The sequence below is a fragment of the Symphalangus syndactylus genome, chromosome 9, assembly GCF_028878055.3.
Source record: "Symphalangus syndactylus isolate Jambi chromosome 9, NHGRI_mSymSyn1-v2.1_pri, whole genome shotgun sequence".
NCBI lineage: Eukaryota > Metazoa > Chordata > Mammalia > Primates > Hylobatidae > Symphalangus > Symphalangus syndactylus.
This window is the reverse complement of record NC_072431.2, coordinates 23511225-23536527: the sequence shown is the minus strand read 5'-3', so window position 1 is coordinate 23536527 and position 25303 is coordinate 23511225. Positions and strand designations below refer to the sequence as shown.

Below are 25303 nucleotides of genomic sequence, written 5' to 3'. Positions count from 1 at the left end.
ATAAATGAGAACATGCAGTATTTGGTTTTCTGTTCCTGAGTTAGTTTGCTAATGATAATGGCCTGCAGCTCCATCCATGTCCCTGCAAAGAACATGATCTTATTTTTTTATGCCTGCATAGTATTCCATGGTATATATGTACCACATTTTCTTTATCTAGTCTAACATCAGTGGACATTTAGGTTGATTCCATGTCTTTGCTATCGTGAATAGTGCTGCAAGTGAACATACCTGTGCATGCATCTTTATAATAGAATGATTAATATTATTTGGGGTATATACCCAGTAATGGGATTGCAGAGTTGAATGGTATTTCTGTCTTTAGGTCTTTGAGGAATCGCCACACTGTCTTCCACAATGGCCGAACTAATTTACACTCCCATCAACGTTCCAAAAAGGGATGTGTATAAGTGTTCCTTTTTCTCCAAAACCTCACCAGCATCTTAAAAAAAAAAAAAAAAAAAAAAAAAAAAATGCTGACTGGCGTAAGATGGTATCTCATTGTGGTTTTGATTTGCATTTCTCTAATGATCAGTGATGTTGAGCTTTTTTTCATATGATTTTTAGCCACATGTATGTCTTTTGAAAATGTTCATGTCCTTTGCCCACTTTTTTTATGGGATTTTTTTTTTTTTTTTGAGACAGTCTCACTCCATCGCCCAGGTTGGAGTGCAGTGGTGCCATCTCGGCTCACAGCAACCTCTGCCTCCCAGATTCAAGCAATTCTCCTGCCTCAGCCTCTCAAGTAGCTGAGACTACAGGCTCACCCTTCCACACCCAGCTAATTTTTGTATTTTTAGTAGACACGGAGTTACACCATGTTGGCCAGATTGGTCTTGAACTCCTGACCTCAAGTGATCTGCCCACCTCAGCCTCCTAAAGTGCTGGGATTACAGGTGTGAGCCACCCACCTGGACTGGGGTAGTTTTTTCTTGTAAAGTTCCTTATAGATGCTGGATATTAGACCTTTGCTGGATGCATAGTTTGCACAAACTTTCTACCATCCTATAGGTTTTCTGTTGATAATTTCTTTTGCTATGTAGAAGCTCTTTAGTTTGATCCCATTTGTCAATTTTTGCTTTTGTTGTGGTTATTTTTGGTGTCTTTGTCATGAAATCTTTGCCCATTTCTATGTCCAGAATGATATTGCCTAGGTTGTCTTCCAGGGTTTTTATAGTTTAGGGTTTAACATTTAAGTCTTTAATTCATCTTGAGTTGATTTTTGTATGTGGTGTAAGGAAGAGGTCCGGTTTGAGTTTTCTGCATATGGCTAGCCAGTTATCCTAGCACCATTTATTGAATAGGGAGTCCTTTCTCCATTGCTTTTGTCAGGTTTGTCGAAGATCGGATGGTTGTAGGTATGCAGTCTTATTTCTTGGTTCTCTGTTCTGTTTGATTGGTCTGTAGGTCTGTTTTTATACCAGTACCATGCTGTTTTGGCTACTGTATAGCCCTGTAGTATAGTGTGAAGTCTGGTAGCATGGTGCCTCCAGCTTTGTTCTTTTTCCTTATGATTGCCCTGGCTATTTTGGCTCTTTTTTGGTTCCATATGAATTTTAAAATAGTTTTCTCTAGTTCTGTGAAGAATGTCAGTGGTAATTTAATAGGAATAGCATTGAATCTATCAATTGCTTTGGGCACTATGGCCATTTTAATGATATTTCTTCTTCCTATCCATGAGCATGGAATGTTTTTCCATTTGTTTGTGTCATCTCTGATTTATTTGAGCAGTGGTTTGTAGTTCTGCTTGTAGAGATCTTTTACCTCCCTAGTTAGCTGTATTCTTGAGTATTTTATTCTTTTTGTGGCAGTTGTGAATGGGAGCTTCTTCCTGATTTGGCTCTCGGCTTGACTGTTACTGTTGTATAGGCATGCTAGTGATTTTTTGCACATTGATTTTGTATCCTGAGACCTTGCTGAAGTTGTTTATCAGCTTAAGAAGCTTTTGGGCTGAGACTGTGTGGGCCTTTCCAAATATAGGATCATGTCATCTGCATACAGAGACAGTTTGACTTCCTGTCTTCCTATTTGGATGTCTTTTTTCTTTCTCTTGCCTGATTGCCCTGGCCAGAACTTGCAATATTATGTTGAATAGCAGTGATCAGAGAGGGCATCCTTGTCTTGTGCCAGTTTTCAAGTGGGAATGGTTAATACTCCTCTAGTTTCATAGCGAAAATTAAGTTGCATGACCAGGCTCAAAAGCAGAAACCAAGGGAATATGACAGAAACCAGATGCTAACCATCTCTATAAACAGTGCTGACAAACTAATACAAGTTGCCCCCTAGTCTTGACTCTAGCACAGGACTATATTCATCACTAGTTAGAACATTTCATTCAGGTTTGGCCAACAGTTAGCAACATGACTGGTTCCAGGTGTTCCCAGGGATAAACACATGGTTGCAATAGACACGCATTCCACACGCTCTTACCCTTGGTTAAGCTTTTTTAATCACTTGTCATCATTCTTCTTTTGGCATCTTTTACATTATATAACAGAAAAACAAGAAGATAAACACCAAAATACTAATAATTTGTAGTTACTGAAGTAGATTATAACTTTTTTAAAAATTGCAGTTTACCAGATAGTCCAGTGAAAACTTGTTCTTAATCATGTACAAGCTTGACGGTTTTACCTCTTTCTACCACACAAAGTTGAGTTTTGTGAAATTTTATAACAATTATTAATCTAGTTCTTTCTCTGATAATCTAGTCTTTTACCAGAAGACCATCTTGTAGGGGTTTTAATTCAATTTCCTTATACATTTGCTCATTCATTTGGTCAGGATTTGTTCATATGAACCTCACCAGTGATACCATTTGCACCAAGTAGCAATTACATTATGATTTAGATTGCTTCCTAAATGTTTTCTCATCTTTCTCAACAAAATCAGTTCTTGCTTATATGCCAAAATGTTGTAATTGACTGAGGCACCATAAGTTTCCCATAAATTCATTCTTTTTGCTCGCTCTGCCAAGATACCAGGCCATTTTCCTTGCACTACTTTGGCTTTTAATTGAGGAGCATACTTAATCCTTCTTGAGTCTGAGTACATGTGTCTTTCCATCTTTATGTAACTGTTGAGTTTGTTTTATCATTTTTTCCAGGCTGCTTGCCACCATTTCCCTTCCTCCTGAAATAACATTTCTTGTCAACAACCAGTAGGTCATTAAGTCGTCTTGCTCAGTATGTCTTTTTTCATTAAAGGCAAATTGGGCTTACCACAGGACTCATAGAACTGTGCCAGTGTTTCTGCCCAAATTGGTTTAACCACCAAATAAGTTGTTGCCATTTTTTATTGCTTGAATATAGTTTGAATATATCTTTTGGATCCAAAATCTTTCAGGAACCTTTTGAGAGATGGCGGGCGAGGGAAGACAAAAGTTTTCAGTTCCCCGAGACAGTGTCATATGAGTAGTAATTATTCTCAGCAAAAGATCAGGGTTATAAGTGTGTAAGCTCACCTAGTTATCCTTTACTTGGTTTCAGTACTAAGAATTTTTTTAACCTTAGTGCCTTCCGCCCACAGAAACAAGGTACATAGGCATTAGAGCACATGATACTATGACTAGTTGGAAATGCAGCAGTTATTTTATGTCTGTGTTTCTGGACACCTTTCTTAACAAATCGTAATTGTGTTTAATAGTTATGTGGTGGTCTGTGACTTCATTGTTCAACAAAATCATTTGTGCGCATTTCAGAGACAACAGTGTCCTAATTTTGCCTCCCAAAAGTGGTTCCCTACAATAGATAAAACCAACAGGAGCCAAAAGGCAAGCATTAGAATTATTCTGTGTTTATCCTCAAGATGTTATTAGCATCAAGATTCAGACAAAATTCTGCAGATTAAATTATTAAATCTCCTGCAACCCCTTAGACAGCTTCAAATAAAGGAGACAATTTCATCAGTTCTTATGGGCACGTGTAAATATAGCTAAGAGCATTCTCTTGCTTCCAGGCTCTTACGAGATACCAAAATAATGTTAACTTTCTGTTTTGCATTATTCACTTGTTGGCTCCCTCTCTGAGAGTAAAGACTTTTCCTCCTTTCTCCTATCGTTAGTTTTTTACCCAGACCTTGACCCCTGAGTTAGGAGACCATCAGATTTGGCAAGAGGACTTACCTGTGGAGCTGACAGCAATGTGAGACTGGCCAGTGCTTTTCCCCTTCGTCCATTCCCAGTCACATGATGTTGAGGTGGATAACTACAAGTTTATAGGACTATCTTGTCCACATGTGAGGAAAGATTAAACATTAATCTTAAACAAAAAAAACACATTGATTCCAAGCTTAGATAGGTGAAAATAAAAACATTCCATTCCAACATTCCTCAGACAGTTATATTTAGAGGTATTATTTTCATGTCATGTTTGCAACTGATCCTTCTTCCTGAGCTTGTAAATGTAATCCATATCCATGTTCTACATGATAAGTCAGAGAAAAAGAAAAATGTTCAGAAATATGGAGGAAATTGTTAGTTCCTGTGTTATTACTCCACCCCTCCCTTATTTTTCCTGAAGTATCTCTATAATCTATTTAGTGGTGAGTCCCCCTTTAATTCCATGCCTTTTATGTTTTGACACACATTCCATCATGCAAGTAACTCTGTCTCTCATTACCAATTTGAAAAGCATTTCAAACATTTGCTCCAATACTTTGTTTGGTGAGGTATGTAAGTTAGTCTATGGTAGATAATGGTTGTTAGCACATTGTTGAACTGCACCTGCAGTAAAGTGAGTTTCTTTATCAAATGATACATAAGTAGGAGGTCTAAATTGAAATTGTTTCTGCTGTTAAATAATGTTATTTAATAATGTTAAATATTGTTAAAGGTGATTCCTGCAGCTACCAGGTATACACATCCAAATAAGTGTGTATTCTAGACAAGACCTGTTGCTGTCCACGTGGAACCATAGATAATGGCCACCATAATTCTGTGTGAATGTATGTTTTCATTCCTTTTAGGTATATACCTAAGAGTGGAATTGTTGCATCACTTAGTAACTAATCATTTGAAGAACTACAGACTGTTTTCCAAAGCAGCTGCACCATTTTACATTCCCCGCAGCAGTGTATGAGGGTTCTCACTTCTCCACTTCATTACTAACACTTGCTTTGTTATCTATATTTTCCTGATGACTTATGAAGTCAAGAATCTTTCCACATGTGTATTGGCCATTTGTATATCTTTGGAGAAATGTCTGTTTAGATCCTTTGTCTTTTTTTTTTTATTATTTTTTGAGACGGAGTCTTGTTCTGTCACCCAGGCTGGAGTGCAGTGGCGCAATCTCAGCTCACTGCAACTCTGCCTCTGGGGTTCAAGCAATTCTCCTGCCTCAGCCTCCCAAGTAACTGGGATTACAGGCACGCACCACCATCATCCACCTTGGCCTCCCAAAGTGTTGGGATTACAGGCTTGAACCACCACACCTGGCCCCTTTGTCCATTTTTAATTGCGTTATTTTGCCTTTTTGTAATATTGATACAGATCCCGTATCAGATACATGATTTCCAGATTTTTTTCCCCCATTCTCTGTGTTGTCTTTTCTCTTTCTGTGATGGTGTCTTTTAAAGTGCAAAAGTTTATTTCGGCGAAGTCCAGTGTATTTTTTTTTCTTTTGTTGCCTGGGCTTTTCTTGGCATATCTAAGAATCCTTTGCCAAATCTCCCAAGGTCATAAAGATTTGACCCTGAGTTTTCCTCTAAGAATTGTATAATTTTTTAATAGGGTATGAAGATCCAGTTTCATCTTTTTGCATATCCAGTTGTTCCACTGCTATCTGTTGAAAAGACTATTCTTTCTCCCCTGTAATGGTTTTGGAAACCTTGTTGAAAATCACTTGATGTGTATGGGTTTATTTCTGAACTCTCAATTCCATCATTTGGATCTATAGGTCTGTTCTTGTGCCAGTATTACACTGTGTTGATCATCATGGCTTTCTTAGTATATTTTGAAATCAGGACACATGTGAGTCCTACTTTATTGTTTCGGCTTTTCTGGGTCTTTTGCAATTTTTTATGATTTTAGAATTTGTGAATGTCTACAAAGACTGTGTTAAATATCTGGATCAGTTTGGGGAGTATTTTCATCTTAATGTTAATTAAGGTTTCTGGTCCATGAATAGGGGATGTTTTTCCTTTTATATCTTTAATTTCATTCAATAATATTTTGTAGTCTTCAGAGTATATTTTTATGCTGTTATGAAAGGCTTTTTTTTTTTTTTTAAGTTTTAGGGTACATGTGCACAACGTGCAGGTTTGTTACATGTGTATACATGTGCCATGTTGTTGTGCTGCACTCATTAACTCGTCATTTACATTAGGTATATCTCCTAATGCTTTCCATCCCCCTCCCCCTACCCCACTGCAGGTCCCAGTGTAGGATGTTCCCCTTCCTGTGTCCAAGTGTTCTCATTGTTCAATTTCCACCTATGAGTGAGAACATGCGGTGTTTGGTTTTTTGTTCTTGCTATAGTTTGCTGGGAATGATGGTTTCCAGCTTCATCCATGTCCCTACAAAGGACATGAACTCATGCTTTTTTATGGCTGCATAGTATTCCATGGTGTATATGTGCCACATTTTCTGAATCCAGTCTATCACTGATGGACATTTGGGTTAGTTCCAAGTCTTTGCTATTGTGAATAGTGCCACAATAAACATACGTGTGCATGTGCCTTTATAGCAGCATGATTTATAATCCTTTTGGTATATACCCAGTAATGGGATGGCTGGGTCAAATGGTATTTCTAGTTCTACATCCTTGAGGAATCACCACACTCTCTTCCCCAATGGTTCAACTAGTTTACAGTCCCACCAACAGTGTAAAAGTGTTCCTATTTCTCCACATCCTCTCCAGCACCTGTTGTTTCCTGACTTTTTAATGATGGCCATTCTAACTGGTGTGAGATGGTATCTCATTGTGGTTTTGATTTGCATTTCTCTGTTGGCCAGTGATGATGAGCATTTTTTCATGTGTTGTTGGCTGCATAAACGTCTTCTTTTGAGAAGTATCTGTTCATATCCTGTGCCCACTTTTTGATGGGGTTGTTTTTTTCTTGTAAACTTGTTTGAGTTCATTGTAGATTCTGGATATTAGCCCTTTGTCAGATGAGTAGATTGCAAAAATTTTTTCCCATTCTGTAGGTTGCCTGTTCACTCTGATGGTAGTTTCTTTTGCTGTGCAGAAGCTCTTTAGTTTAATTAGATCCCATTTGTCAATTTTGGCTTTTGTTGCCATTGCTTTTGGTGTTTTAGACATGAAGTCCTTGCTCATGCCTATGTCCTGAGTGGTATTGCCTAGGTTTTCTTCTAGGATTTTTATGGTTTTAGGTCTAACATTTAAGTCTTTAATCCATCTTGAATTAATTTTTGTATAAGGTGTAAGGAAGGGATCCAGTTTCAGCTTTCTACATATGGCTAGCCAGTTTTCCCAGCACCATTTATTAAATAGGGAATCCTTTCCCTATTTCTTGTTTTTGTCAGGTTTGTCAAAGATCAGATGGTTGTAGATGTGTGGTATTATTTCTGAGGGCTCTGTTCTGTTCCATTGGTCTATATCTTTGTTTTGGTACTAGTACCATGCTGTTTTGGTTACTGTAGCCTTGTAGTATAGTTTGAAGTCGGGTGGCGTGATGCCTCCAGCTTTGTTCTTTTGGCTTAGGATTGACTTGTCAATGTGGGCTCTTTTTTGGTTCCATATGAACTTTAAAGTAGTGTTTTCCAATTCTGTGAAGAAAGTCATTGGTAGCTTGATGGAGATGGCATTGAATCTATAAATTACCTTGGGCAGTATGGCCATTTTCAGGGTATTGATTCTTCCAACCCATGAGCATGGAATGTTCTTCCATTTGTTTGTATCCTCTTTTATTTCATTGAGCAGTGGTTTGTAGTTCTCCTTGAAGAGGTCCTTCACATCCCTTGTAAGTTGGATTCCTAGGTATTTTATTCTCTTTGAAGCAATTGTGAATGGGAGTTCACTCATTATTTGGCTCTCTGTCTATTATTGATGTATAGGAATGCTTGTGATTTTTGCACATTCATTTTGCATCCTGAGACTGCTGAAGTTGCTTATCAGCTTAAGGAGATTTGGGGCTGAGACGATGGGGTTTTCTAGATATACAATCATGTCATCTCCAAACAGGGACAATTTGACTTCCTCTTTTCCTAATTGAATACCCTTTATTTCTTTCTCCTGCCTGATTGCCCTGGCCAGAACTTCCAGCACTGTGTTGAATAGGAGTGGTGAATATCTAGAAAACCCCATCGTCTCAGCCCAAAATCTCCTTAAGCTGATAAGCAACTTCAGCAAAGTCTCAGGATACAAAATCAATGTACAAAAATCACAAGCATTCTTGTACACCAATCACAGACAAACAGAGAGCCAAATCATGAGTGAACTCCCATTCACAATTGCTTCAAAGAGAATAAAATACCTAGGAATCCAACTTACAAGGGATGTGAAGGACCTCTTCAAGGAGAACTACAAACCACTGCTCAATGAAATAAAAGAGGATACAAACAAATGGAAGAACATTCCATGCTCATGGATAGGAAGAATCAATATCCGGAAAATGGCCATACTGCCCAAGGTAACTTATAGATTCAGTGCCATCCCCATCAAGCTACCAATGACTTTCTTCACAGAATTGGAAAAAACTACTTTAGAGTTCATATGGAACCAAAAAAGAGCTCGCATCGCCAAGTCAATCCTAAGCCAAAAGAACAAAGCTGGAGGCATCACACTACCTGACTTCAAACTATACTACAAGGCTACAGTAACCAAAACAGCATGGTACTGGTACCGCAACAGAGACATAGATCAATGGAACAGAACAGAGCCCTCAGAAATGATGCCGCATATCTACAACTATCTGATCTTTGACAAACCTGACAAAAACAAGCAATGGGGAAGGGATTCCCTATTTAATAAATGGTGCTGGGAAAACTGGCTAGCCATATGTAGAAAGCTGAAACTGGATCCCTTCCTTACACCTTATACAAAAATTAATTCAAGATGGATTAAAGACTTAAATGTTAGACCTAAAACCATTAAAATCCTACAAGAAAACCTAGGCAATACCACTCAGGACATAGGCGTGGGCAAGGACTTCATGTCTAAAACACCAAAAGCAATGGCAACAAAAGCCAAAATTGACAAATGGGATCTAATTAAACTAAAGAGCTTCTGCACAGCAAAAGAAACTACCATCAGAGTGAACAGACAACCTACAGAATGGGAGAAAATTTTTGCAACCTACTCATCTGACAAAGGGCTAATATCCAGAATCTACAATGAACTCAAACAAATTTACAAGAAAAAAACAACCCCATCAAAAAGTGGGTGAAGGACATGAACAGACACTTCTCAAAAGAAGACATTTATGCAGCCAAAAAACATATGAAAAAATGCTCATCATCACTGGCCATCAGAGAAATGCAAATCAAAACCACAGTGAGATACCATCTCACACCAGTTAGAATGGCCATCATTAAAAAGTCAGGAAACAACAGGTGCTGGAGAGGATGTGGAGAAATAGGAACACTTTTACACTGTTGGTGGGACTGTAAACTAGTTCAACCATTGTGGAAGTCAGTGTGGTGATTCCTCAGGGATCTAGAACTAGAAATACCATTTGACCCAGCCATCCCATTACTGGGTATATACCCAAAGGACTATAAATCATGCTGCTATAAAGACACATGCACACGTATGTTTATTGCGGCACTATTCACAATAGGAAAGACTTGGAACCAACCCAAATGTCCAACAACGATAGACTGGATTAAGAAAATGTGGCACATATACACCATGGAATACTATGCAGCCGTAAAAAAGGATGAGTTCACGTCCTTTGTAGGGACATGGATGAAGCTGGAAACCATCATTCTCAGTAAACTATTGCAAGGACAAAAAACCAAACACCGCATGTTCTCACTCATAGGTGGGAACTGAACAATGAGAACTCATGGACACAGGAAGGGGAACATCACACTCCGGGGACTGTTGCGGGGTGGGGGGAGGGACAGCATTAGGAGATATACCTAATGCTAAATGACGAGTTAATGGGTGCAGCAAAACAACATGGCACATGGATACATATGTAACAAACCTGCACATCGTGCACTTGTACCCTAAAACCTAAAGTATAATAATAAAAAAAAAAGAGTGGTGAGAGAGGGCATCCCTGTCTTGTGCCAGTTTTCAAAGGGAATGCTTCCAGTTTTTGCCCATTCAGTATGATATTGGCTGTGGGTTTATCATAAATAGCTCTTATTATTTTGAGATACATCCCATCAATACCTAATTCATTGAGAGTTTTTAGCATGAAGGGCTGTTGAATTTTGTCAAAGACAAAAGGCATTTTCTTAAGTTCATTTTTGGATTCCTCATTCCAAGTGCATAAAAATCCAACTGATTTTTATATGTTGATCTTACGTTTCACAGCCTTGCTGAGTTTATTAGTTCTAATTGTTTTTAATGGATTTTTAGGAGTTTCTATATACGAGTTCATGTTATCTATAAATATAGTTTTGCTTCTTTTCTATCTTCTGCAACTGCCCTGCCTAGAACCTTCAATACATTGTTGAATAGAAGAGGCAAGAGCAGACATCCTTGTCTTCTTTCTGATCATATGGGCAAAGCATCTAGTCTTTGACCATTATATATTTTATTATATTATTCATAGATGCCCTATAGATCCATTAAATTTTTAGTAGCTACTAAGCCCCCCAGTTTATTGTCCTGAGAGGATTTTTAAATCCCTTTTAGTCTTGGTTTTTTTGTCCTGAATAATCCTAATCTTTTCCCTACCATTCAGCCCTATTAAGAAGGAACTGAGCTAGTAGGTCTATGACAGCCTTCCTCACATCATTAGAAACCTGTGTCAGTACAGTCTCGTAGTATGAAACTAAGCATGCGACTGTGCCTACATGAGACTTGCAATACAGAATTAACTAAAATGGCCCTTGGTTTATACTAGTCCATGACATAAGGGGCAAGTTCCAGAAAATACTACTATAATTCTGATTTATTTAGTAATGTTGTTAATCTGATTCACAATGTAAATGCTATTTGGTATAACTTTGGTATAATTGGTAAAAAATAATTTGACTGATTTTATCAAAACATTTGATAATACTAATATTGATGAATTGGGAACTTGACTTAAAACCACAAGGTATTCTCTTGATGGAAGGTGATTGGTTAGAGAAAGAACTACATTGAGTTAATTTTACATTGAATCAATATATTGGTACATTTTATAAAGTTCAGTTTTTTTTTTCTTTTTTTTTTTTTTTTTTTTTTTTGAGACAGAGTCTCGTTCTCTCACCCAGGCTGGAGTGTAGTGGCGCAGTCTTGGCTCACTGCAACCTCTGCCTCCTGAGTTCAAGCAATTCTCCTGCCTCAGCCTCCTGGGTAGCTGGGATTACAGGCACGTGCCACCACACCTGGCTAATTTTTGTATTTTTAGTAGAGACAGGGTTTCACCATGCTGGCCAGGCTGGTCTCGAACTCCTGACCTTGTGATCCACTTGCCTCGGCTACCCAAAGTGCTGAGATTACAGGCTGGAGTCACCACACCCTGCCCATAAAGTTCAATTTTTAACTGACAGAGGAAGTAAAGGGGTCATCAAGCTTGTACATGATTTGCCCATAAAGTTCAATTTTTAACTGACAGAGGAAGTAAAGGGGTCATCAAGCTTGTACATGATTAAGAACAAATTTGCACTGGAATGTTTGGTAAACTACAGTGTTTCTTTAAAATTACACCTACACTTCATTGGATGGCTAGAAACGATTAGAAAAGAATGATGGTGAGTAATTTGGTTAAGAAAGCTTGGTCCAGGGTGGGGACTATACAAGTCAGGATTAATCTCAACTGGGCTACTGTACCCCTGTGCTTATCTCCAAGAATACCAGGATCCATGGTGCTGATGTTTAGCCAAACCTGAATGAAGTACTAACTAGTGATGAATTCTGGGCCTGGGCTAGAGACTATGATAAACCAGGGGGCAACCTTGGGCTGGCTTGCCAGCATTGTTTAATAGAAAATGTAAAGATGGATTTTACATTTTTCACATGGTTTCTGTCATGTTCCCTTGGTTTCTGCAGTTGAGCCTGGTCATGCTGGTCATGCAGCCCAATTTTGCCTACCTGACCAGAGAGGCATAAAAGACCTCTCCTTGAACAAGAATCAGGTTCTCCTGAGAGCTATGCCTAGAAGTTTTGGACCCCCTAATGTTTCCCTGTGCCTGCTTTCTCCTTGCATACTGTGACCTCTACCTTTAATTAATGCCTTTGAGCCACAAGAATCCCGATTATATGACCCATATACCGTCTCATTTTGAAAAAAATCTGAGTTGTGGCTTTTATTTATTCTCAGAGATGGCCAGCTAGGACATGTATTCAGCCAACAATGTTTGCTCAGCTTGTACATCACAGAGTTGTGTTACAAAGCCATCATTCCTCTGTTCTTTGATGAATCCTCAAATTACTTTGTTCTAGAATAAACTTTTTTATATTACAAAAGAAATCTCATGAATTTACCTTCAGGTTCACAGTACATACAAGAAATTAGCAAATCGCTAATAGAGAAGTTTTGGCTGTTGTGATTGGGTTCCAACATTATAACTATGACTTTCATTCCTGATTTTGACAATGTGCAATGAGATGTATTAACTTATAAATACTGTGTTGCTCAAGTGAGACTAAAAGCACAGTCCATGCAACCCGCACCATAGCCCACTTTCAGCATAAAGAAACTCAAATGTATTCTTCAAGTAGTACACATCCTACATTGGAAGAATGTTGTTCTAAGATTGTATAGGTAACTATTGCTCCTGTGAAATTTGACAGTCAGATTCCTTCTATTTTTAGTGTAATAGGAAATGGCACCAATAGTGTGCCATAGTATATATTTTGGGGGACAAAAATACTATGCTCATTTCACCACTTTATTCCTCTTTATTTCATGCAATTTTATGCAGATGTGTACACTAAAATCCAACACTATCCCAAAGAAAGACTGTTAAGAATAACAGAAAAAACTAGCATATTAATCTCTTTTCTTGGGAATACTGAATATATTTCTTGTTACTTGCATCTAAGTTCTGACTCTGATTTTTACAGGGGAAACAAGGCAAACACATTTTATATGGCTGCAGTGAGCTTTTTAATGCTACACAGTTCATAAAACAGGTAAAGTATACCTTTGTTGTTTGTTTCTGTTAACATACCCCTAGTTGCTATTGGTATTTTTCAAAGAGAGAAAGAAAACCACTTACTCACCTGAACCAGCTGAAACCAAAGCCATCCAGCTATACCAAGATAAGGTGTTTTCATGGACAACTAAGAAAACCTTGATAAGAATAATGTTTCCAGTAGGAGTGTGCCCATCCTTCCAGAACGAAAGCCTTTTCTTTGGCTTTTAATGATCCTTTAGAAATACAAAAATATATGAGAACTGTCAGTAGTGTGTCACTCATGACATTTCTCTTTATATTGTCACAAAGTTAGCACTAATTTTTTTAATTCCCAGGGTTTTTCTTTTCCATCAATTGAACATTACCTAATAATGTTTACATTTCTTTACTATGACAATGTTTATTGCAATTCCATTTTCTTTTCTTGGTAGAGACAGTCTCTCGCTATGTTGCCAAGGCTGGTCTCAAACTCCTGGCCTCAAGTGATCCTCCCACCTCAGCCTCCCAAATAGCTAGGATTACAGGCATGAGCCACCATGACCAGCCTTCAGTTTTTAAATATCTACAAATCTTTAACATTTGAGTTAGTGGTGAACATTAAGATTTATTATTCTAGGAATGCAGTGAATAAAATAGGAAGTGTAATTTATTAAGGGGTTTACAAATATGTTTGAATGTTTCTTTTGTGATCTTTTTTAAAAGTTTTATGTATGATTTTGTGTTTCGTTTCAGTTGTCACAACTTGGGCAAAAGTAACACAGAACCTTACTATGATCATCTACTTGGATAATCCACTTGGAATGTGGATAAATGTAAAAAGAAGAAAAGTTAGAAGAGCAGTATGTTTCCTTCTCTGTAACAGTGTCCTAATAGTGAAAATCAGAGTTATTTGTTAATTTTTAAGGAAATTCCTTACTTAATATGTATTGATTAAAAGAATAAAACATTTCAGAAATAAAATGTCAACATTGTTCATTTTCTCTGATAAATGAGAAAGTACTTTGGAAGTAAGGCAAGCTCCATCTGAGTATAATATTAAAATACTAATATAATAACTAATAGGTTATGATTGAAGCTGGTGACATTTTAAGGTTATCATATTCAAATTTTATTTGATTGATTGATTGGTTCATGAGTCCCCTACTTGTATGCATTTTAATTATACAACTACTTTCTCATAGTTTGTTGGGTATCCATGTTGCCTCTAGATTTTAGATGGAGATTTTAAGCCACTTTAAGTTCTCTTCTTCTGTCACACCTATGTATATTTTATCACATAAAGTCCCTCCTTCATATAATGGTGATCAAGGCAACACTAACATGATTTGGAATGGACAAATACAAAACATTCGTAAAGTTGTAAATAGTACGTAAAAGTTAGCGTTAAACTTGATTCCAAGCTTCTTTTTGGTATGCAGTACTTACGACAAGAAGTATTGATCAGTCATACCGTTCAGCACATCCATAAGATAAAAAGCAAGCCAATTGCTTGAAAGGGAAGAAAAATAAACATTTCCTATTATAAAGGCCAAGAAGCTGTCCCTCCTAATGAGCCTCATATCAGCAGGAATCTGTAATGTTACAGACAATACACTGACAATACATACAAGATTCACAGGTCAAGAAAAATAATTCTAGATAGGTAAGGGTCTGTTAATCTGACTGACTTATTCCTGAGACAAAAGTGTGTGGTGGAATGGAAGGACTGAGAATACATCAGGCAGTTTTTGTAAGTAACATAAGTAACGTTTATCCTATGCAGCCAGCTAGTTAAAGTCATATCCCTAAAAAAGGATCCTAGAAAGAACACAATCCCCAAACAGTCTACCTCACTGGGGTATGAGCTGAAAGAAAGAATCTCCTGTCAGAGTCCAGATTATATTTTTTTAACTTAATACAGACACAAGTAATCAGGGTACTAAAGTTTGATGACACCAGTAATTATAGCCTAGAAAAAAATGTTATAGCAAATGTAATCAAATACTAACCTTGGCTGTTAAAAAAAAAAAAAAAAAGAGCACTGTGGAAATGTGTTCAGGACAAACACAAAATGGCAGAGAATAGCTCACACCAAATACGAGATTTCCTCTCTTAGTGCCAGCAATGTGCATCACACATTTACTTTATTCAGTGTTCATCAAGCTTGCAAAACTTCTACACTGCTCCTGACAGTGTACTAATAGTATTTGAAATGTAATTTCAGGACTTTCCCTGCACATTAATTTGTTTAAATGTTATACTGAGTCTTTGAGACATAAATAAAAATATTCCATACATAAACGTCAAAAATATCTCTCTTCAAGCAATAAATTATGACAGGGCTAGGGAGGAAAAAAAGATGAAATGTAGGTATAAAAAGTCAAGATCCTTTCTATAAAGAAAACACTGGGCCGGGCGCAGTGGCTAACGCCTGTAATCCCAGCACTTTGGGAGGCCAAGGCGGGCAGACTGCCTGAGGTCAGGAGTTTGAGACCAGCCTGGCCAACATGGTGAAACCCTGTCTCACTAAAAATACAAAAATTAGCTGGACGTGGTAGCAGGCACCTGTAATCCCAGCTACTCAGGAGGCTAAGACAGGAGAATCTGTTTAACCTGGGAGGTGGAGGTTGCATTGAGCCAAGATCACACCACTGCACTCCAGCCTGGGCCGCAAGAGCAAAACTGTCTCAAAAAAAGAAAACATTAACTGGAGAAAGATTTAGTGAGCATACAGATATAAAAGTTGTTAGAAAATACCTAAAGGATAGAAAAATATAAAAGCATATTTGAAAAAAAAATAGAAGTTAAAATACCTAAAATTTAACTCAGTGGATGGTTTAGCAACAGATGCAATGTGACTAAGAAGAAAATCTGAACCAGAAGATAGAGCAAAAGAAATTATCCACAATGTAACACAGAGAGAATGGAAGCAAAGGAAAATGAAATAGACGAATAATGGGAAGGTCAACCAGACTGGGCAACAAAGGGAGCCCCCCACGCCTACAAAAAATAAAATTAGCCGGGCTTGGTGGCATGTGCCTGTGGTCCCACCACTCCAGCCTGGGAAACAGCAAGACCTTGTCTAAAGAATGGGAAGGTCTAACAGTCATCTGGAGTTCCCAAAGGAGAAAAGAGAGAAAACGTGGCAGTGATAACACTTGAGGAAATGATACCTAATAATTTTTCCAAACAGACACCTCCTAGCAGAATAAAAAAAAGTTCACCCCTTGATATCATGAGACTGCAGAATACCAAAAATAACTCTTAGAAAAACAGTACAAGAAAAATAAGATTCACTTCTAAGGAGGAAGGGAAGGGGGCAGGAGGAGGAGGACAGAGCTGACTTCTGAGGTGCAACCGTGAGACATAAAGTTGTGGAATGGCATCTTTGAAACTGATGAAAGTGAACTGCCAGGTTATATGTTAATGCCTAGCAAAATGCTCTTAAGAAAGAGGACAAAGTACACACAGACAAAAAGTTTGCCACCGGCAGAAGCTCACCAAAGGAATGTCTAAAGTGTGTACTTCACGTGGGAGAAAAGTGATTCCAGGTGTGAAAAGGATTGAAAATAAAACTTATGTAAAACTAAAAGAACATTGTTTGAAACAGCTTATGGCTTAAAAAAAAAAAAAAAAAAAAAGAATTTAAATACATCACAACACAAACTGGAAGAACTCTTAATGATCCAAAACTGTAGGGTCTCCCAAATCCCAATTTTTCTTTGCCCTGACACCAACACACAAAATGCCTTGACCACTGTGTGACCTGGCTAGCTTCATGTTTTCCCCCACAAGCTTGGACATTCCCAGGCACTGATAAGTTTTTTTATATTGCTGCCCAAACACTCTAAGATAAAATGTAGAAGCTAGCCCTGGCTCTCAGCTATATTCCTTAAACCCCACATAAACTCCATATCCCAATCCCCTTGTTGCAGACATAGTAGAACATCTTTTTTTCTTACTCCATCACAAGTACCACTCTAGCACCCTGTAAGTTCCCTAATAAATGTTTTGGACTGATTTTGGAATCCCAACCAGCACCATCTCAGAACAGTTGGGGGTAGTCATTTGCAAGAACTTACCACTACTTTTGGGGTAACCAACCACAGGTTTGGCCAGTGTCATAAGGTCCTTGATTGGATAAAATGTGGCAGTGATAACACTTGAGATGATATCTAATAATTTTTTAAAACAGATAAACCCATTTTGCCATCTGTTAAGTACTCATTAACTTTATGTGTTTGTATATATGTACATATGTATGTATGTATGAGACAGGGGCTTGCTCTGTCGCCCAGCCTGGAGTACAGTGGCATGATTACAGCCCACTGCAGCCTTAACCTCCCGGGCTATGGGAGGTATATGGGGAGGGGTGTGGAGCTTCCATGTCCTGTGTGGGGCACTGCCCTTCCAGCTACCTCCCCATGTTCAGCAACCCAGAAGCTCTTCAAACTCTGTACTTGTGGGTTTTTAATGGAGGTTTCATTAACAGGCATGACTGATTAAGTCACTGGCCATTGCTGATCAACTCAACCTTCAGTCCCTCTTCTATCCTTGGAGATCAAAGGATAGGACTGAAAGTTCCAACCCTCTAATCACATGTTGAGTTCCCCTAGCAACCAGCCCCCGTCCTGTGGCTATCAAGGAGCCCCCAGCTATCAGGCATCTCATAACCTTACAAAAAGACATTACTTTGGCTATTACAAGGGTTTCTGGACCTGTGTGCCAGGAAATGGGAACAAAGACCAAATCTGTATTTCTTATTACAAATCACAATATCACACTGTATGAGCCAGCAATTCTATTGCTAGATATCTTCTCAAAAGAACTGAAAATGACTGACCAAATCTTGTACACCAATGTATTATGCACGATAGCCAAAAGGTGGAAACAACCCAAATATCCGTCACTGAATGAATAAATAAGACGTGATATATTCATTCAATGGAATATTTTTCAGCCATAAAAGAGTGAAGTACTGATACATGCTACAACACAGTTGAATCTTGAAAGCATTATGTGAAGTGAAAGAAACTAGACATAAACGCTACATATTGTATTATTCCCTTTATATGAAATGTCCAGAACAGACAAATGCATAAAGACAGAAAGCAGATTTGTGGTTGCAGGGGTTAGGGGAATAGAGGGTGGGGAGCGACTGCTTAATGGGTAAGATGTTTCATTTGGGGTGATGAAAAAGTTTTGGAATTAGATAGTGGTGATGGTTACACATTGTGAATATATGTAATACACTGAATTGTAAACTTTAAAATACATTTTATGTGTATTTTACATCAATAACTTTATAATTATACTGGGAGATTCTTACATGGCATTCACAAACAGGATGTATAAAAATACATCCTGTATATACAAATAAAGATGTAAAATATTTGAAAGTACAATTAACAAAGCTTGCTAATTGACTACAGTGAACCTGTACTCAACAATTACAGAACATATAATCTTCTGAAGCAGGTATGGAATATTTTTAAAATCTGATCTTACCATGAAGTAAGCCAAATGGCTGAAATCGTTTTGAGCATATCTGATTTACAATGTAAGTTAGAAATCAATAACAGACTTTCAATTCAAAAGCCCACACTGGGTTTAGTTGAGACACAGTTCTAGTTAACCCAATAAGTTATAAATTAGGACATATTTTAAAATGAATAAGTTGAACAACCACAAAAATACTACATATTAAAATGTGTTGATACAACTACAGAATTTTAAGGCCCATTTAGAGTTCAAAAACAAATTATAAAAATTAAGGTTGAAATTGATAAACTAAGCATCCATCACAAGAAGTTAGAAAAATAATAAAAACACAAAAAAGGTAGTAAAATGAAATAACACAGAAATTAATGAGTCAGAATCCAACGTGATAGAGAATGTTAAGGACTAAATTGTCTTACCACCCCCACCCCCTGGCATATTCACATGCTGAAGTTTTAATCTCCAATGTGACTACATTTACTTACAGATAGGGCTTTAGGAGGTAATTAAGGTTAAGTGAGGTCATAAAGATGAGGCGCTAATCCGATAGGACTGGTGTCCTTCTAAGAGGAGAAAGAGACACCAGACACCTCTCCCTCTTTCCACATGTGCACAGAGGAAAGGCTATGTGAGGACCCAGCAAGAAGGTGGATATCTATAAGCCACCAAGAGACTTCACTTGGAACCAGCCCTAAGGGCACCTTGATCTCAGACTTCCAGCCTCTGAACTGTGAGAAAATAAATGTTCTTTTAGCAACCGAGTCTGCAGTATCTTGTCATGGCAGCCCAAGCTGACATACAGAAGAACAAACTTCTGGCAAAACAGATGAAAAAAAAAAAAAAAAGGAAATGAAAAGACACAAACCTCCAATACTAGGAATGAAAAAAGGGACATTACCACTCATCTTGTAGACATCATGTAAGTACAATGAAACTACTTCATATTAAAAAATGAAACCACCGCTTTCTTCCAAGATGGAGTCATATGTACCAGGTTTAACCTCCCATCAGAAACAACTTTAAAACCAGACAAAATACACACAGCGACAGTTCTCAACACATTGGACATCAACAACAAGGACTGTGATCCCTGAGAGACAGGAAATAAATGCAAGCGTCCTTAGATTGCCTCAGCTTATTGCCTGGAGAAAGCTTCTGGACTGTGGTGCCAGAAGGGCGAGCCCAGGTGGAGACCCCCTGTCTCCTTTAGTTGAGGCGGCAGTTCTGGGAGTCCAAGGTGACCAAGAGGGCTATAGTTTTCAAGGTGGAGTACCAGAAAGGAGAGCGCTGCATAGAGAACTCAAGCTCAGCAGAGGGTCTCCTCTACTGTTAAGTAGACAGCTCGACATGTGCAAGTGAAGAAGCTACCTGAGGCTGGGAGAAGAACCGCCCAAAAGCATTAGAAGGAATAGTCCTCAGACAGACCAGGAACCAACCAGAATATAAAAATGCATAATTCACAGAGAATCACATTTAAAAACTCACAAATATTTTGCCTTAGTAGAGAGGAAAAAATAACCTTAGTCTAAGCACTGTTCTGGTCCTATCTAACAAAGCTTGAAAGCAATGCCCAAAAGCATCAAACTGTTTCCAAGTAACTTAACTATATCCCAGACCAAAGCTCAAGAATAACTATAGGAATACAAAAATATCCAGCACCCAACAAGGTAAAATTTGCGTTTAAAATCTAATCAAAACTTACCAGGAATGCAAAGCAACAGGCAAACACAAAACATAATGAGGATTAAAAAATCCATTTAAACTTAACCAAAAACATCACAGATGCTATAATTAGTAGATGAGGATAGTAAAGTATTTATTATAGCTATTTCATATGTTCAAGAAGTTAGGGGAAGACTGACCTTTTTGAGTAGAGGCATGAAAGATACAACAAAGACCCAAATCAAACTTCTAAAGACAAAACCTACTATGTCTGTGTTAGTCTTCTATTGGTGCTATAACAAATTATCACAAATGTAGTGGCTTAAACTACCACAAATATATTATCTTACAGTTCTAGGGGTAAGAAGTCCAAGATGGTTCTCACTGGGCCAAAATCCAGGAAGGGTGGCATTTTGCATTCCTGGCAATTATTGATTAGATTTTAAATGCAAATTTTATCTTGTTGGGTGCTGGATATTTTCGTATTCCTATAGTTATTCTCAAGCTTTGGTCTGGGATGTAGTTAAGTTACTTGGAAACTGTTTGATGCTTGCCTTCTCCATGTTGTGAGCCAGCGATGGCCAGTCAAGTCTTTCTCACAATGATATTGTTTGGTCATGTCCCCACCCAAATCTCATCTTGAACTGTAGCTCCCATAATGCCCACATGTCATGGGAGGTACCCGGTGGGAGGTAATTGAATCACGGGAGTGGGTTTTTCCCATGCTATTCCCATGGTAGTGAATAAGCCTCATGAGATCTGATGGTTTTATAAATAGGAGTTCCCCTGCACAAGCTCTCTTGCCTGCTGCCATGTAAGGCATGCCTTTGTTCTTCCTTTGCCTTCCACCAGGATTGTGAGGCCTCCCCAGCCATGTGGAACTGTGAGTCCATTAAACCTCTTTCCTTTATAAATTACCAAGTCTTGGGTATATCTTTATTAGCAGCATGACAGTGGACTAATACACACAGGTAGCACTCTGACAACAATTTTTCTGCCTGCCTCTTCCACATTTAAAGGACCCCCATGGTTACATTGGGTCCACCTAAATAATCCAGGATAATGGATAATGGATTATTATCCTGGATTATTTATCCTGAATTACCCCCAAAACAGCAGAATACACACCCTTTTCAAGTACATTCAGAACATTTACTAAAGTATACCATATTCTGAACCTTTAAAAAAGTCTCAAAAAATTTTAAATTTACTTAAATTTTAAAATAAATCAGTAACAGAAATCTAGAACGTAGTTGTCACAGATTAGCTCCCCAGAAGGCAGACTCAGACCACATTTAGCATGCAGGAAGGCTGTTTATTAGGGAAGGTTATCGGCATGAGGAAGATGATCAGGACTAACATGCATGGCAGAAGGGATAGAAGCAGGAGTGGGCAGCAAAGGCCCAGACCCCAACAGGAAGCTTCAGAGCTAGGATGGCCTTTCTGACTCATCCTGAATTGGAGTGAAGAGGTCGGCCCTTCATACCCCTTGCCAAGCAGTCACTGATACAGGCTGTCCCCAGGAAGCAGGTGTGACTTTGGGCCAGGAGACTGCTTCTGGCCAGGCATATTCCCTGAGGAAGAGGAGTCTGGCCAGTGCTGTGAGCACTTTAGCTGAATGAAACAGGGACAGGGAAAGAAGGGAAGGAGCTACGTCGAAGTGGAAAGAAGTGTAGGGGTCACATACACCCGACCTTGCCTAGCACAGCAGAGGCCATACCATCTGCCAAAGCCATCAAAGCAGTTGGTGCCCAGGACTCCAGGAGAGAACACTGGTGAAGACAAGGTTGAGAAGTTAAGCTACAGAGGGGATAATGTCCCCGTTTCCTTAGAAATGGAGAAGCCCTACTTGAACTATTTAACATTGGTTCAGAAATATTTTATCGAGTAGAAACTATACAAAAACTATACAAAGAAGATGGTCTCTTTTCATGTAGTCTTTGCATTTAAAAACAAGTTGGAAAGAAATAGCCTTATTAATGGGCCGGGCGTGGTGGCTCACGCCTGTAATCTCAACACTTTGGGAGGCCGAGGCAGGCAGATCACTTGAGGTCAGGAGTTTGAGACCAGCCTGACCAACATGGAGAAATCCCATCTCTACTAAAAATACAAAAATTAGCCGGGCGTGATGGTACATGCCTGTAATCTCAGCTACTCAGGAGGCTGAGTCAGGAGAATTTCTTGAACCCAGCAGGCAGAGATTACAGTGAGTCGAGATTGCACCATTGCACTCCAGCCTGGAGGACAGAGTGAGACTCTGTCTAAAGAAAGAAAGAAAGAGCCTTATTAATGAATATATAGGATTTTTTGCAAGGTTGTCTTAAGTTCATATAAACACTTTGTCTTGTAGATATAAAGAAGGTCATTGCCAAGGTTCTGAGAGCAAAACTTTTTCATGGGATCTATAAAAATTCTTGATCCTTAAAATATCTTTATGTTGAAAGCCCTGGGCTTTATTTTATTTTATTTTATTTTTGAGACAGAGTCTCACTCGGTCGCCCAGCCTGGAGTACAATGGTGCGATCTTGGCTCACTGCAACCTCCACCTCCCAGGTTCAAGTGATTCTCCTGCCTCAGCCTCCCAAGTAGCTGGGATTACAGGCACCTGCCACCATGCCCAGCTAATTTTTGTATTTTTAGTGGAGACAGGGTTTCACCAGGTTGACCAGGCTGGTCTCGAACTTCTGACCTCAAGTGATCCACCTGCCTCGGCCTCCCAAAGTGCTGGGATTACAGGTGTGAGCCACCACGCCTGGCCGCTCTATCCTTTCTCAAACTGTCTACAGCTGAGACCTCTCTGTCCTGGCACGTGTCATCCGGCATGGCCATCCACAACACTGCCTGCTCACTCAGGCTGGGCAGCTCAGCAGTGCTGTGCCAGCAAGCCCACAGTTTGGCTAATTCAGAAGCCAGTTTGATCTGCCTTCCCAAGGGTGACTTCTCCTCAGAGGAACCGATCCCTCCCCTGAGAACACTCAGAGCAGGGTGGAGAGCAGTAAGAAAGGGAACTCCTCCACCAGCAGATTCCCAAATTACATCAATTAATCCTCACAACAGCACTGCCACATAGGTGTTACAGCTCCAATTCTAGAGATGGAAACAAGCTCAGAGAGGATAAGCACCGTGCGCAAGGTCATAGCTGGTACATGGTGAGCCAAAGAGCAAATGCGCATCTGTCTGCTCCAAATCCATCACCTTTTCACTGCTCAGAATTCGCTGGCTGGGGAGGCAGGAGGCTGAGAGCCTTGACGGGCCTCTGCTCACCAATCAACCCGAGCCGGTCACTTTACCTCTCTGCTTCCTCCTGTATGCAACGACAGTTACACAGACTAGGAGCATCTGACAGGGCCCTGGAGGTAATGCAGCCCACGTGAACCAGCCGCCTCAGGATGTTCAACAACATGAGCACCTTATCTAATGAGCTCTCCCACAGGGACGAGCAGGTGTAGACACTGCTGGGAAAAATTTGAGTAATTTTGGCACAAACATGGGAAAGGTCAATTCACTTGGCATAAAATGGGGCTGTATGGTGGGGTAAAAAAGGTAAAGAAAAGGCCTGGCACAGTGGCTCACGCCTGTAATCCCAGCACTTTGGGAGGCCGAGGCGGGCGGATCACGAGGTCAGGAGATCGAGACCATCCTGGCTAACACGGTGAAACCCCGTCTCTACTAAAAATACAAAAAAATTAGCCAGGCATGGTGGGGGCACCTGTAGTCCCAGCTACTTGGGAGGCTGAGGCAGGAGAGTGGCGTGAACCTGGGAGGCAGAGCTTGCAGTGAGCTGAGACTGAGCCACTGCACTGCAGCCTGGGTGACAGAGCGAGACTCTGTCTCAAGAAAAAAAAAAAAAGGTAGAGAAAAAAGGGTTGAGAGGAAATACAAATCAAAACATAAGTTTGCCTTAAAACAGAAACATGCATTTCATCACTGATCAGGTAGTTTTATATAGTGACAACATGCAAATCAGACTCACATCCTGGTGTGTTCAAAATTGTGAATTTTCAACTAATACCTTTAAAGTTTGCAATCTTTAAGTACTAGTCAAAAGAAGCTGAAGCAGATGTAAAGATTTGAATTCACTTAAATGCATCAAGATCAGACTGTAGACACTTGGTGAATTTTTTTGAGGTTTTTTTTTTTGTTTTTTGTTGTTGTTGTTGTTGTTTGTTTGTTTTAATAACAAGGCATGGGACAACCTGACTCCAGGGGCTGAGGAGACTGTAGTAATATGTGTATCAAGAAAATTAGAAACTGGATTTCTGATTTCTTCAAGTGACCACATCAAAATAAACATGCATGAAGCAGAGACAACTAGGGACTGTTCAACTTGAATATGTTGAATTGCCCCGGGCTCAACAGAATTGTGGGATTTCAAAAACCGATATCCGAAGAGATTCCTGGATGTTGGTGAGTATGTATCAGTCTTTAAATATCTATAGATGCTTTTACAATGGAAACCTCAGGATGTTTTTAGATTCTCAAGCATCAGCCCATCAATGTGGCTCAACTTCAAAAGGAACAGCTGATTGCACTAAAGCAAGCTGTATGTACGAAGATGGCATGGTACCCTAAGAATGCAGAGACAGTGATGTGAACTCTGGGACCTCCTGGGATGATGGCTGACTGTAATAACAGTATGTGGATTTACCTGCCAGCATCATTTTCCCTGATTTTTGTCATCCCTTTCTTTCTTTCCCCACTTTCATCCACTTGTCTCAGGTGGAGCTGACGCCATTCTTGACAACAGTAATTGGGTGGGGATAGATATGTAACCAAACCCAGCGAATAAGAGGTAATTAGGCTCCTGCTGAGGTCACTGCTTATGAGGCACAAGAGGGCCACTCTCTCTTCTGCTGAACTTAAACTGGAGGGCCTTAAACATGAGGCTGTGGGTATCACCCCAAGAAGCCTGAGAATGTGGAGCCCAGAGATGTCCTAGTGACATCATTTGAACACCCT

The 25303-nt window shown here is 39.2% G+C and overlaps 1 protein-coding gene across 2 annotated transcripts in view; it reads left to right on the top strand.

Moving 5' to 3' along the window:
• Positions 1-14164, top strand: part of SCFD1 (sec1 family domain containing 1) — a 114194-nt gene extending 100030 nt beyond the window's left edge. For both annotated transcript variants that reach the window (XM_055291592.2, XM_055291594.2), the window contains 2 exons: positions 13131-13199; positions 13937-14164. In XM_055291592.2, coding sequence (XP_055147567.1) covers positions 13131-13199; positions 13937-13960 — 93 coding nt within the window. In that variant the 3' untranslated portion in view covers positions 13961-14164. The remainder of the gene's footprint in view (positions 1-13130; positions 13200-13936) is intronic.
• Positions 14165-25303: the final 11139 nt, after the last annotated feature.